This window comes from Micromesistius poutassou, assembly GCF_964030765.1.
Source record: "Micromesistius poutassou genome assembly, chromosome: 11".
Lineage (NCBI taxonomy): Eukaryota > Metazoa > Chordata > Actinopteri > Gadiformes > Gadidae > Micromesistius > Micromesistius poutassou.
Window position 1 is genome coordinate 5,050,758 of NC_140281.1, and position 15,007 is coordinate 5,065,764.

General features: G+C 52.0%; 2 protein-coding genes across 9 annotated transcripts in view; one reads left to right on the forward strand and one right to left on the reverse strand.

Annotated features, from left to right (window-relative positions):
- Positions 1–121: 121 nt before the first annotated feature.
- On the forward strand, positions 122–7,194 carry shisa2b (shisa family member 2b). The gene is made up of 2 exons (XM_084475626.1): positions 122–1,107; positions 5,063–7,194. Exons 1-2 carry the CDS (start codon positions 807–809, stop codon positions 5,635–5,637), a joined length of 876 nt encoding a protein of 291 aa, XP_084331752.1. The 5' UTR covers positions 122–806; the 3' UTR covers positions 5,638–7,194.
- A 1,282-nt stretch (positions 7,195–8,476) lies between these two features.
- The window catches only part of atp8a2 (ATPase phospholipid transporting 8A2), a 60,661-nt gene continuing 54,130 nt past the window's right edge, over positions 8,477–15,007 (reverse strand). For 7 of the 8 annotated variants that reach the window (XM_084475368.1, XM_084475367.1, XM_084475366.1 and 4 more), the window contains 4 exons: positions 14,379–14,463; positions 13,657–13,761; positions 10,560–10,651; positions 8,477–10,198 (listed from right to left, as the gene is read on the reverse strand). In XM_084475368.1, coding sequence (XP_084331494.1) covers positions 10,104–10,198; positions 10,560–10,651; positions 13,657–13,761; positions 14,379–14,463 — 377 coding nt within the window. In that variant the 3' untranslated portion in view covers positions 8,477–10,103. Of the gene's footprint in view, positions 10,199–10,559; positions 10,652–13,656; positions 13,762–14,378; positions 14,464–15,007 lie in introns of those variants that run through there. The other variant, XR_014637479.1, reaches the window with a different exon arrangement.

Below are 15,007 nucleotides of genomic sequence, written 5' to 3' on the forward strand. Positions count from 1 at the left end.
AGCCTCGCGAGATTTAAAACGGGGGCTGGCGATCCTCTGGGTTCGAGCCATCGCCCTGCCCACCCTAGATGGACCGAGTGGCACCTAGGCTCCTCATTATGGCGAGGTGCAGGAGGTAGGACATGTCACACTGCTCTCTGACGCACGGCGAGGCTGGCGCCACAAACTCACTTTTAGACCATATCCGCAAAGGCATCGTCTGCTGATTCTGTTGTGCTCCCGCAATGCCGACAAGGCCGTTAAAGTTTAGAAAGGGATCTGACCGCAGAAGACTCGGAGCTCCGGGGACAGGAGGGCTGATCTGGGAGAGCATCGCCTCGGCTCAGCTGGACCTCTGGAGGAAGGAGAAGCTCTCAGCAGACCCCCACCGACGGGACGGACTATAGTGGATTTACTACGCGCTCTGCGGTCTCTTCACTAGTTCATCTACTGAAGAACTCTGTGTGTTTTCTGGATCGTTATGCACACACCTGGATATTTATTTTGTTAGATGGAAGGTGTTTTTCGGAAATTGGATTAAGACGATTTAATTACGCAGGGGGAACTCGTCTCACCAATGAGCGCTTCCAGGCGGTCTGATTCCATCTATTCATCGACCCAGTCCCGTCCCCTGCGTCCCGCCGCCCGTCCGTCCCGCCACTGCTCTGGGCGGACATAGACAAGAGTTTCCACCAGCTGTGTGTGTGTGTGTGTGTGTGTGTGTGTGTGTGTGTGTGTGTGTGTGTGTGTGTGTGTGTGTGTGTGTGTGTGTGTGTGTGTGTGTGTGTGTGTGTGTGTGTGTGTGCGGTCAGGAGGAGCGCGCCGGGATGCGGGGCGCTGTCCCCATGTCCGTCTCCGCGGCGGTGACCCTGCTGCTGGTGGTTCTGGACGTGCAGGCCAGCGGGGAGTACTGCCACGGCTGGCACGACGCGCAGGGCGCCTGGAGGGACGGCTTCCAGTGCCCCGAGAAGATCGACGGAGAGGACGCCATTATCTGCTGCGGGAAGTGCGAGCTGCGCTACTGCTGCGCGAGCACGGACGCGCGGCTGGACCAGGGCACGTGCGACAACGACCGGCCGGAGCCGGAGCCCGGCGGCGGGGGCGCGGAAAGGAGCGACAGCGGGGCAGGTAACGCGGCACTAGGGGCTCTGTGGGGACGTCGTGGGGTGGTGGAGGGCGACGGGGAACGTGTAGCGTGTGTTTGGAGTCCTTATGGAAGGAAATAAAAGTCCACATGTCATCATAAAAGCTTTGTTCAAACTGTATTACGCACACAATACGCCAAGTGAGCCTCCGATACAAGTCTCCTTAAGGGATTTACCCTCGTGCGTTGAGCAACATTCAGTTCAATAGTTGGGTCATCCAACTAGGAAAAGGGATTTTAGATTTTATTTAACTTACGACACACAAAGAAGGAATTGAATGCGACCTGTGTGATGTCAGGGTTGTCTTTCTAAAAGTTTTGTTCTGCTCTTTCGTCTGTCCGGCGAGCGACAGCTGCAGAGGAGACAGGAGACACCCCTCAGAAAGTTAACTGCCCCAATCACTCACAAATGACAAATTGTGCCGTGCGAAGTTATAAAAAGCTGTGTTTGTTCTTGCTGAACACATGCGCACCTCGTGGAGCGCACCACCCTTTCCCCACGAGGATCAGGTTGGACCTGACCGGATCCACCAACTCGGGACGGCGCTGACAGCTCTGTGCGTAAAAGCAAAACGCGTTATGTATCATTTCCTAGACTTGTGGGTTCCCGTCCCCATCCAGTAACGGCTGCTGCTGTAATCCCCTCTGCCTTCCAGGGGATTGACCCTCAGACCAGCTTTCAACAGTGGCTGGTTCCGTTTCTGCCGGACACGCAGGCACGCGCACAGGAGTTTTGAGGGGCAGGGGCGCGATTGTTGACGGGGGGGGGGGGGGCTTCGATCGAACACTCAGAGGGCACTTTTTAATACGAGGCAAAAAGGGCAGGGGCTCAAGCACCCCTAGGGCCCTATGTGTGCACGTGCCTGCGGACACGATTGCTCAACCCAAATGTAAAAGCCAAACCTTTGAGTCTCTGTCTTAAATATTTGCTGTAGTTGGCCTATTTACATTCTAAGCCGGCTGCTCGAGGTACTTATTTAGACTCTATTGCAGTGGATTAAACATGGCCTGGTTCACACCATTGTGGTTTTGCTGACTAGATTATTGGGCCTATAAATCATTGAAGAGGCCTCTAATATATCTAATGAGTGTCACATTGTAGGACAGACTCATGGACTCAGAAAGATTTCAGAGGACTAGACAACAGGTTGTCTGCAGGCCCCCAGAAGTTATTGTGTTTATGAAGACTTCATTCCAAAACCAATAGTCAATATTTGTTCAAACCATCCTCCCTCCTCACCCCAGGAAGAGCGGTATAGATTACCAAACTGGGGACTTAATCCGAAAGAGCTTAAAACCAGCTCTGTTTTGGCTCCGTTGGTCCCAGAGAATAAGGAAAGTATTTTGTCGTCAGGGCCCCCGCTTTGATGCCCCTCATTGGTTTTCCTTCCACTTGGCGGCCAATTAATCACAGAGTGAAGGCAGCAGGGGGCGGGGCCAGACCAGGAACGACCCAGCAAAACATCAACGTGCCAGACGAAAAGAAACATGTGGTAAAGGAAGGAACAGGAGAATGGCCCTGGCGAGAGTGGTCCCCATAACGAGGGCTGACTGTGTGTATGTGGGGGGAGGTCCCCACAACGAGGGCTGACTGTGTGTGTGTGGGGAGAGTGCTCCCCACAATGAGGGCTGACTGTGTGTGTGTGGGGAGAGGTCCCCAAAACGAGGGCTGACTGTGTGTATATGTGAGTGTGTGTGTGGTGGGAGAGGTCCCCACAACAAGGGCTGTCTGTGTGTGTGTGTGTGTGTGTGTAGTGGGAGAGGTCCCCACAATGAGGGCTTACTGCGTGTGTGTGTGGGGGGGGGGGGGGGGGGGGGAGAGGTCCCCACAACGAGGGGTTGTGTGTGTGTGTGTGTGTGTGTGTGTGTGTGTGTTAGGGCCATACAGCTGTCATAGCTCAGTCTGGCAGCAACAGGTGGAGAGGAGTGACGGGGAACAATAGAGCAACAGACCTTACAGACCTCTACATCTACATGGACAGAGGGACGGAAGACAGGGAGACAGACGGGAAGCTGGAGGGATGGAGGACATGCTGACAGACAGAATGAGTCAGAATGATAGAAGGACAGACACAGACAGATACAGGTGGACAGACAGACGGAGATAGACGGATGGGCATGCAGGACAGAAATGTCTACAGACAGACTGACTGATGGATGGACAGACAGTTCAAGACCGGTGAGGGACAGATGGATAGATGGACTGAAAGACGGACAGGTCATCTTTTTGGACACTTTTTCCCATATCCACACGTTAAGCTGCCTTTATAGGAGCAGGGAGCAGAGAGAGAGCAGAGAGAGGAGAGCAGAGAGCAGAGAGCAGGGCGGTTTTGTAACTTGCCTACCTGAACACTTTTATTGAACAGCCCTGCGGCGGGAGCTGGGAGCCAGGGCACCTCCGTTCTCCTCCGCTTACTGAACCACCTTCCTTGGAAAACCAACTGAGGTTGGTTTTCACCCCCCCCCCCCCCCCCCCCCCCTGTCCCCTAGACCAGATGAACTCCAGCGCTCAGCACAGGGGTCCTGGCTCCAGTGGCAGGGGGGATTATGGGCTACATTTGATGTGCGCCGCAGGGGGGGTCTCAGGGGACCCCACGCTGGGCGGATATCAAAGAGGGCGTGAGGGGAAGGAGCGGGCCAGTTGCCACCTCTCTGAGGGTGTAGGGTTACACTAACGCCGCCACAGTGCGCTCCCACTGGAAACATAGCTACTCCTCATGAACAATAAATCTGAACAAATCACTTCTAATATAACATGTGCTTTTATTGTTTCCCCGCAGGCTGAGTGGGTGTGTGTGTCTTTGTCTTTTCTCTGTTTTTTATGCCTTAAGTTACAGAGTGTGGTAACACCTCAGTGATGACCTCATCACACTTCTCAGCCGCTCGCTGCCAACAAAAAACCTTCACAGTGTGAACTTCAACCCATATTCAAGACTCTGAAAGCACCTCTGAAACAGGCCTGCCTGCTTTCTTTATGGCCAAGGCTAAAATGGAGCTGGTGTGTTCTTCTCAGCTTTTAAGTTCTTCAGAAGAACGAGACCAGCGTTGAGGCGAGGAGAGATGGAGAGTAGCAGAATGAATCTGCACACATGACTGTGGTTTGAACAAGCTCACTCTGTTCACTCTGGAGTATTTCAGACAGGTGAAAAAGAGAGAGAGAGAGTGAGAGAGAGACAGAGAGAGAGGAGAGGGAGAGAGAGAGACAGAGGGAGAGGGAGAGAGAGAGCCTTTATGTAGTCTAGGGAACAGAAATCCCCTTAACTGAACATGAATAAACGTCACTCTGAACACTAGCATGTTAATGTACAGTAATAAAGAAAATAAAGGGGTCGATATTTGTGTTGGCAGAGGGCTTAAGAACGACACACGTGAGTGCGTATGTGTGTGTGTGTGTGTGGGTAAAGCTTCCCAGCTGGAAGCAGGATTAGAGTAGATGAAAACAAAGTTAATAACTGCTAATGAGAGACCCCGGCTCCAGGGAGCCGATCTCAGCTCACCTCTCTTTGTTCTCCTCCTTCTTGCTCTTTCTCTCTCTCTCTCTCTCTCTCTCTCTCTCTCTCTCTCTCTCTCTCTCTCTCTCTCTCTCTCTCTCTCTCTCTCTCTCTCTCTCTCTCTCTCTCTCTCTTGTTCCGCGGCCCCCCCCCACCTTCTGATCTCCACTAATTCAGAAACATGACGCAGCCCATCGCCCGGTGGAGCGGGGGCGTGCGAGAGGGCGTTCTCTTTTGAAGTCATAAAGAAACCTAACATACAAGGAAGCAAAACGAGAGCGTCGTTCGTTTTGCTCCTGTTGTGGAACATGAAGCTATCTGTGAAGCTATCTTACCGCTGCCTCATGTGGGGAAATGAACATTTGGGGGTGAATTCCATCATTCTAATGTTCTCCCCCCCTCACTCTCACTCTCTCTCCCCCTCCCTCACTCCCTCCCTCCCCCACAGTGCCCATCTACGTGCCCTTCCTCATCGTGGGGTCTGTGTTTGTGGCCTTCGTGCTGGTGGGCTCCGTGGTCGCCGTGTGCTGCTGCCGCTGTCTCCGCCCCAAGCAGGAGCTGTCGGGGGGCGGGGGGGCCGTGGGCGGTGGGGGCCGTCTCCTGGAGACCATCCCCATGATGGCCAGCGTGGGCACCTCCAGGGGCTCCTCCTCCCGCCAGTCCAGCACCGCCACCTCCTCCAGCTCCTCGGCCCCGGTGGCGGCCCCGCGGACTGCCCCCCAGCAGCTGATGCATGCCCAGGCGTCCTGCTGCGTTCCGGGAGACGGCAGTGTCTTCGTCAACATGCCCACCAACTTCTCGGTGCTCAACTGCCAGCAGGCCACCCAGATCATGCCCCACCAGGGACAGTTCCTCCACCCGCAGTACATCGGCTATGCCCACCACGCCATGTCCCCCGCCACCGCCTACATGGACCCCAGCCACCAGGGGGTCTACCGCCAGCTGCAGTCCCCCTTCCCTGCGCCCACCAGCGTGGCTAGCATGGCGGGCGAGCAGCTCAAGCACCCTGCGGTGACTGTGTGAGCGGGGCCACCTCGGACTCAGTGAGCCTCTACACGGGACGCCCCCGGCCAGGCCAGAGACCTTGTAGTTGTGGAGGTGGTGGAGGACGAGGCCCAGCCTGTAGGGGGAGGGGACAGGAGTAGTGTGGAGTCAGGCTCACATGAAGGACTCTGAAAAGGCTGTGTGTGTGTGTGTGTGTGTGTGTGTGTGTGTGTGTGTGTGAGTGTGAGAGTGAGCCCAGTGCTCGTGGTGCTGGACAGATGCGTGTATAATGTGGCTGTCTAATACACAAAGACTCTGCCATGGCCTGCTGGGTAATGCAGCGCAGATGAGTAACACGGCACATCTTATTACCCCCTTAAACCCAGTACAGACCCTGTTTGTGTGAGTGTGTGTGTGGTTTTGTGTATGTGTACGCATGTATATGTCTGTGTTAGTACGCTTGTTTGTTTGTGTATGAAGGTGAAGGCATGTGTGTGTGTGTGTGTGTGTGTGCGGGAGAGAGAGACAGAAAATGGAAAAGATGAAATATTTGAGCCAATGTGTGTAGACACAGAGATGACTAATGGTGGGTCCGCTGTACAATGAGGGAATACGGAGGGAGAGAGAGAGATCACACACACATCTGCGTACAGCTTCATTTGATCTATCAGGGTGCGTGTGTGTTTTTGTCTATGCCATGACCGAGCGTACTGTACATGAGTGTGGAACAACTTCCACACGTGTGTGTGTGTGTGTGTCCGAGTGTGAATGAGTAACACAGCTGGTGTGATGGTAAAGTCCGTCTCCTCTCCCTGTGGAGCCGTTCTGACTAATGAAGTGAACAGGGCAGGAGAGTGTGACGGAACTGCCTCCTCCCACACACACACACACTCACCTTAACTACTGCTACCCCAATCTTGAATACACACACACACACATTATACTTAAGAGAAACCATGGAATGAAAACATACTCTCATAAGGCAGTAAATGTACTTTTAAGGTGTGTGTGTGTGTGTGTGGGGGGGGGGAGAGATAGTGTGTGTAGAGAGAGAGAGAGGAAGACAGAGAGAGAGAGAGCGAGCAACACATGAATGGAAAGAAAGAGCCTTTTCCTGTGTATCTGCGACTGACAGCCCTCGGAAGATTGCAAATTTAATTATCTGTATCCGTTCACTTCAGTTGTTCCTCATGCGAGGTGCTTGTGGGAAAGGACTGATCGCTGGCGTGGTACTGGAGGCCATTTTGGATCTGTCATTTCCAGCTTAAATCAGCTATTATCTTAAAAACGACACTGAAAGATGCCTTGGTTTCGGCCTGTTAATCTTGTGTCTTTTTAAAATGTTTGGGAGCATTGTGTGGTGGTTTTACCGTTGCCTCTGTAGCGGCCTGCTGGTAACTGAGCTTCAGGAATGTACCGGGCCATTACACTTACAGTCTGATGGCTTACAGCTCAGAAATCAATATGTCCGTGTTGTGCCTTCTCCTTCCTTTTAACAGCCAGCACATTGTAATATACATTTCTTTGTCAAACAAATATAAAATGGAGAATTATTTGAGGTCAAAATGTGATTCTGTCCTCGAGGGATCCCAGGTATTTTAGTGCCATTTTTCATATGAATTCTGAAACAATAAAGAAGTATAAAAGATTATAGGAGACTTTTATTTTGATGTGCGGGTCCACTTCACTTATTGACCTCCTGGTTCATGATAAGGCCAGAGACACAGACCTGGAGACCTTGAGACCAGAGACAGACCTGGAGACCTTGAGACCAGACACAGACCTGGAGACCAGAGACACAGACCTGGAGACCTTGAGACCAGAGACAGACCTGGAGACCAGAGACAGACCTGGAGACCTTGAGACCAGACACAGACCTGGAGACCTTGAGACCAGACACAGACCTTGAGACCAGAGACAGACCTGGAGACCTTGAGACCAGAGACAGACCTGGAGACCAGACACAGACCTGGAGACCAGAGACAGACCTGGAGACCTTGAGACCAGAGACAGACCTTGAGACCAGAGACAGACCTGGAGACCTTGAGACCAGAGACACAGACCTGGAGACCAGAGACAGACCTGGAGACCAGAGACACAGACCTGGAGACCAGAGACGGATCTGGAGACATGGAGCTGAGAGCAGGCTGCAAGTCCATGCTTATCCCTCTTCTGAACACACAAACACAACCTATGCTGACTGAAGGCCTAATTACACAAACAATGGGAACGTATCAACTGACAATACCCCCCCAAAACAACAAGCTGGCGCCCGGCGGGGAGCCTTCGGAAACCAGTGGGACGCTGATGGCTACACAAGACCTGCCCTGATCCGATGGGCCCAGACCAGGGCTAGTGCCCAGGGAGGTGGGTGGGACTGGGGGATCAGCTGTGTGGGACTGGGGGGACAGCTGGGACTGGGAGATCAGCTGTGTGGGACTGGGGGGACCAGCTGGGTGGGACTGGGGGATCAGCTGGGTGGGACTAGGGGGACTGGGGGATCAGCTGGGTGGGACTGGAGGGACTGGGAGATCAGCTGGGTGGGACTAGGGGGACTGGGGGTTCAGCTGGGTGGGACTGGGGGGACTGGGGTATCAGATGGACCTCCCACACCCCCAGACTGAACCAACAGGTTTTCTTTTGTTTTTTCTAAGTGTTCTGAACGTGGCGGTTTGCTACACCCCATGTATACGGGTGTATCTCCATGAAGGACCATATTTTCTACTGCCACTTCAAACTCATCTCGTTTCCTGTTGGATCCCATATCAAGTTCTTCATATATCAGGTTTGCAGGAAAAACAGAAAATGGATGAAGTTTGATTGTGTGATGGCTGTGTGTGATGGCTTAGAGGCAAAGACGAAACACAGCAGCTGATGGATTGATTAGGTTTAATGGTTAGCTTGGGGTGGACATGCCACACCCCTGTGCATCTTGCAGTGGAACAATCCTGCACTGTGGAGCCGCGGTGTTGCAGCAGACGACAGACAGACAACAGACACAAGGATGCAACTCACAGGATTCAACATCTCAGTTATTATAGGATTATTAATATTCCTAAGTAGCACTAAGTTCAAGTAAAATATTCCCTCTAGTACATATCTCCACGATTGAATAAAAAAATACATTAAAACAAATACAGGCATTAATTAAAATAGAAGAAAAAAACATGTCTTTATTTATACAACTTTATTTCATAAAAAAAGAGAAACTCCAGTTGGACTAAAGGATGGATGTTTAAAAGATGGATGTTTGAAAGCAGGCTGTTGCCGTCGGCCCCCCAGGCCCGTGGCGTTCTCCCCCAGGCCAGACCTGGTGCACAGCCGTGCAGGATTCAATTAAAATAGATAAATAAAGGAAGAGGAGGATTTTACTTAGCACAAGATGACTCTGTGTGTGTGTGTGTGTGTGTGTGTGTGTGTGTGTGTGTGTGTGTCAAAGAGGCTGGGGAGCAGCGAGAGGGGATATGGGTGGTGTGTGTGTGTGTTGGGGGGGGGGGGGGGGTACCTCCATCCCTCTGTGTGGAATTCCTCGTTGGCTTCTGTGCGAGTGTATGTTGTTTACTTTAGGTCCCTTGCCTCCTTCATGGGCATGTGATGACAGACTGGCTAAGACTACCTCCTCTCTCCTGCGTATTCCCCTGCCCCCCGCCTTCAAGCCCAGAGAGCGAGAGAGAAAGAGAGAAGGTAGTCAAAGCTAGCTCTAAGGAAGCACGTTCACACACACACACACACACACACACACACACACACACACACACACACACACACACACACACACACACACACACACACACACACACACACACACACACACACACACACACACACACACACACACGTGTATCCCCAATAGTCATCATTCATACAATGTCATTCAATGCACTTTCGCTACATACACACTCAGACGAGCACACGCACATACTGACACACAGGAGGAACACAACACGTGCAGACACACACATGCACAGGCAGATACCAAGAACATTCGGAACGTCCACATTGACGTCGCACACTGAAGCAGAGACCGACGCCGGCCGGTGGGCTACACGGATACAGTCCGTTGGGTAGGGGGGGAGGGTCCGGAGGCTGACGGCTCACGTCCGGTGGGTTCATGGGTGGGGGGGGGGGGGGGGAGGAGGAGGGAGGAGAAGGGTCCGGAGGCTGACAGCTCACATCCAGGGGGGGGAGGCCATGCCTGTGCTGCTAAACGCCCTCATTTTCTACAGTCAGCCCTCAGTCAAGGTCTCTGAGACTCGGTCTCGGAGCCTGGCCACTGACCTCTGCGGCAAGGGGGGGCCAAGAGGCAAGGGAGGGGGGGTTGTCGGGTCATAGTCCCAGCGAGGCCACAGCACCAGACCCGGCGCCGACCCACTGGAAGACAGGGGGCCGACGGGTCCAATGAGTCTGCTGTCTCCTCTACTGTCGCCCTGACAACTCTTGCTATGGCGATCCCACACGGTGGTTCTGGATGGTGAAGAGGTGGAGGGTGGGGGAGGTGGGGGGGACTAGACACTGGGGCGCTGGCGGGTGGTGTCGTAGGAGCGCACCACCTGCGTCTGGGACACCACGCCGTGCTCCTCCTGAGAGAACGCGTATCCGTCTGGGAAAGATAGACAGAGCGAGAGACAGAGCGAGAGACAGAGCGAGAGACAGACAGACAGACAGACAGACAGACAGAGAGGTGTATTTGTCAAATACTGGTATAAATATGTGTGAGTATCGGATCTGAATAATTAGAGCCATTAAGTTGGCTTGCTAGCTTAGTAGCAAGGTAAACTTGGGTTGGTTGAAGCACAAGAAGAACATTTAGCTGAAGAACATTTAGCTGAAGCTAAAGACAATGATCTCCGGATGCAGCATGAGCTGGTTTGGGGGGAGGTCTCATTCTGCACTCTGTAAGTAAGCAAATCCTACTAGGTGAAAGCAACACACACACACTTAACGGGAGAAGAGACACTCACGTGTCACGGTCTGCTGCACCGAGTTGGAACGGCCCACGCTGGAGGGCGTCTTCCTAAAGACTCTTGTTAGTAGATGGGCCCGTTCGTTTAGACTGAGGAGAAAAACAGCAGAGACATCAATCACTCCACCTGTCAATCAGGGAGCTGATTGACAGAGGCTAATGGCCCGTCTTCAACACACACACACACACACACACACACACACACACACACACACACACACACACACACACACACACACACACACACACACACACACACACACACACACACACACACACACACACACACACACACACACACACACACCCGCTGCTCTCTGACCTACACCAATTAGGTTATGAAACATGTTTGGTTTTATTCATTCTTCATTGAGCATGGAGGACATGTAGGAAGAGGAACGAGCACACCAAGCCTGAAGAGAGAGCCGCTGGACTGAGACCCGCTCCTACATCTGCAGGGCCCCATTACCGTAGATCTAGACCTAGAACGGTGAAGCAGGGCCCCATTACCTTAGATCTAGACCTAGAACCGTGAAGCAGGGCCCCATTACCTTAGATCTAGACCTAGAACCGTGAAGCAGGGCCCCATTACCTTAGATCTAGACCTAGAACCGTGAAGCAGGGCCCCATTACCTTAGATCTAGACCTAGAACCGTGAAGCAGGGCCCCATTACCTTAGATCTAGACCTAGAACCGTGAAGCAGGGCCCCATTACCTTAGATCTAGATTGGTGAAGCAGCTGGTCAGGAGCTGGGAAGAGTCGACCAGTTAATCTAAAAGTCAGAACTAATAGAGTACACTTACTCCCAGGCTAGCTTCAAGGTAACTGGGGGAGTCGTATTAAGAACGGACTCCCTCATCCACCTCACACCCAGACCTCTCCCCCACCCAGTTCCCCTTTGCTTCTCCTCCTCTCTCTGCTCCTCCACTCTCTAGGAGATGAGTGGACGCTCTGTTCGTCAGACCACACAGCCCCTCTGCTACCTCGACCCAAAAATAACTGACTTCCAACACACACACACACACACACACACACACACACACACACACACACACACACACACACACACACACACACACACACACACACACACACACACACACACACACACACACACACACACACACCTCTTCCCCTGGCCTTCCCCTTTCCACTCTCATGAAGCTCACTGGTGCTAATTGCGTAGCTGAGGCGTGACGTGTGAGCACTAGTGGAGGCCGGCGGTGAGCGCTAGGCTGGGGGGTTCTGACCTTCACTTCTTCAGCAGAGCCTCACTAGCGGGGTCAATGAGGTGTCCACAACACTGGGGGACTTTCCTTGAAACAAGGGAAACGGCTCCAACATTATCAGCCTGGTGGTATGTACAGAAGACTCCCCACGGTGGAGCACTTGGAAGGAGCCAGAGAAGGAAACGCTCTCAATATGGGAGCGCTGGGAGACGTGCACAAAAGAGAGAAAAGAGGTGAACAGCCCTGATGTTTGTGGAGCGTGGAGCGCAGCCAAGAGAGAGGGTGGACAGTGACCCATAGGAAGCGGAGTATGAGAAAGATGAACAGGACCAGATGGAGAAGACGGGTCTGCGTTCCCACCCCCCGCTGCGCTACGTCTTGGCAGCCCTCCGGTCCGACTCGGGGCGCTCTGAGGATGCATTTGAACCTGCTCCCCAGAGGACCTCCCCGTACTCCACCTTCCTCAACCTCTTTCCCAGCCGCGGAGGAAGTGCAAACACAGATGTGTTCTCCCAGAGCGCCGGCCCGGGCCAGCCTTCTGCCTGCCATTTCTCAAACTTTCTGAAGGAAAGAGGATCTCTGGGTCTATGGCTCCTCCCCCACCCGTCACCCTGGCCCAGGGTCAGCCCAGGACAGGAACCCCCGCCGCCTTTAGGATCCAGACACACACTTGGTCCGTCCGCCTCACACTAAGCAGCTGTCTGCCAACTAATCCATGATTTCTTGAAGGACCAATTAAACAAGCCCTCCCCAAATGGCCCCCTCGCCTTCATTTATCTTCTGTGAGAAGCGACCAATCAATTTGGAGTTGACCGCCATGTGACCAGCATGGAGCACACTTCTGCGTGTCCAGACCAGTCTTCTCAATTAAACACACATTAGCGTGATATCTATAACCCTGAAAAACCAAACTTTCACCACAATTTGATGCTCAATAGGACCCCATCCCTCCCTTTCTCTAGGGCCGTAGTTCAGTGTATTACCCTACTTAATGCTAGCTCCACAGACATCACAAGGGAAGCCAGGTCCCACGTCACAGAGAGGCTAACTGGGTTCTAGAGAGATGTTGAGATACATGCTAACACAGACTACACACCAGGTCTGCACAGGACAGCCGGTTCATCCACCTGTGGAAATCCAGCAAACGAGCAAACAAGATGGAGGAACAAGCAATTCAGGAGAAAAAGGGAAGGATACGGTTAAATTAATAATAAAAAGAAGAGAAAGCAAGTCAAGCTTAAATTTTTTTTATTTGTAAAATTATTATTCTTTTTTTAAATGTAATTAATAAAAGTAAAGGAGCAACACCACCCCCCCACCCAGAATGTGAGCGAGAGGGCGAAAGGAAACCAAACTAGGGACACTCCAAAGCCTGAGAGGTCAGGGGTCACCCCAGGTGCTACCTCTGTAAGTTCCGAGTCCGGGCCCCAGGGGAGCTCAGACTTGACTGTGTCCCTGCCAGGGCTGCGTACGGGGGTACAAGTACCGTGGTTATAGCATCAGTACAAGTATCAGTTACACCGGACACAAACAACTGAGGAATGGAATGACTTTCCACAGAATCACCTATAAATGAATGCTCCTGCTCCTGTTATGAACTCACATGTTAACAAGAGACCCGGAGGAACCAACTGATCAATTATCTGGTTACACAACCAAAATTAGGCTCTCATTTCTTAATTTTCTATTCTTCTCATTTTTATCCTTGTCTCTTATTGCGTAGTATGAATATAATTATTCAATCAAACTACACGATAAAAGACATATGAATGGGCCTGCGAGAGGGGGATGGAAACCTCCCATGATGCAGTGGGTGGGCAGGCATACCTGCAGCCTCCCATGATGCAGTGCGGTGATAGACTTACCTGCGCCCACTGGCGTCCCGCAGCACGGCGGCCCTCGGGTCCACGGCCCGTGCCTCCAGCTCCTGCACCTCCTCCAGGAGCGACTTCCTCACCGTGCGCCTCCCGCTGCACGCACAAACACACCCTCAACAAACACAACCTCAATACCCTCAGCACAACCTCAACACAACCTCAACAACCTCACCACACCCCCATGCTGATGACCACTGATGAAGACTGATGTGAACACTTGGCAGGCAGAAACAGTTAGTTTGTAACAGTTTATATTGTTTTGTAACTGTTTCTGCTACAAATTGTTGCAAATGTTTAGAAACTGAATATACATTTTGGAAACTGGACAAAATTCTTGTTTTCAGACCAATTTCTAAATGTTTCATTGAACTTATAAGCAAGCATAGAAGAAAAAGGCTATAATGCTTGGCAGGAGATTGAAAAAGTGCAGATGAAGAGGAAGAGGAAGAGTCCTAGTGCCGTCCTGGCCCTAGACCTCTGGGCTGTCCGGGCAGAGCACACAGCTTCTCTTACTAAGGGTCAGCTTCTCAAAGGCACCCTGCGGCTGAATGAGACCGCGTGTCTGGAGGGAGAGACATTCTGATCATGTCCACCATTCATGATAACCCAGCACTCAAAGCCCTCAGCACACGTTGGCCTGCAGGCCACGTCAGCATCAGTGATCGTCTTCTTCTATGGTTGGCTGTGTGACAGGGTGGGCGGTTACTCACGCGTTCCAAGCGAAGTCCTTCAGTAAACAGGCCGCCGGAACCAGGACCAGACCCAGCCAGAAGTACCAGCACCGCATCACCATGCCTGCCTACACACACACACACACACACACACACACACACACACACACACACACACACACACACACACACACACACACACACACACACACACACACACACACACACACACACACACACACACACACACACACACACCCTTCCCCCAGGTCCTTTATGAGAGGGTTATGTTTGATTGGTTGATATTATCACCCATGTGCATCAGCAGGTCAGGTAAGTCTTTGGTTTGGGATATATTACTAGCTGATTTGTTTTCTTTGTAGTCATTCAAATAATTACATCAGTTGTCAACATTTCATCAATTCAAAATAAGATTCAAGACATCTCTATGATTGCATTGTTATCCTACATGATTAACCACAGAGGAGGCTCAAACCAACAATGAAGTGCTTGTATTTCCTCAAGCCAAACCAACAATGTAGGAAACACATCATCCCATTTCCATGTGAACCCACACCCAGCTAATCCAAACTGCCTGAAAAAATAATTCTGAACGTGAATCCAGAGCCTCTTATGGACTCTTTATCAAACTGCTCAACATGGAGAGT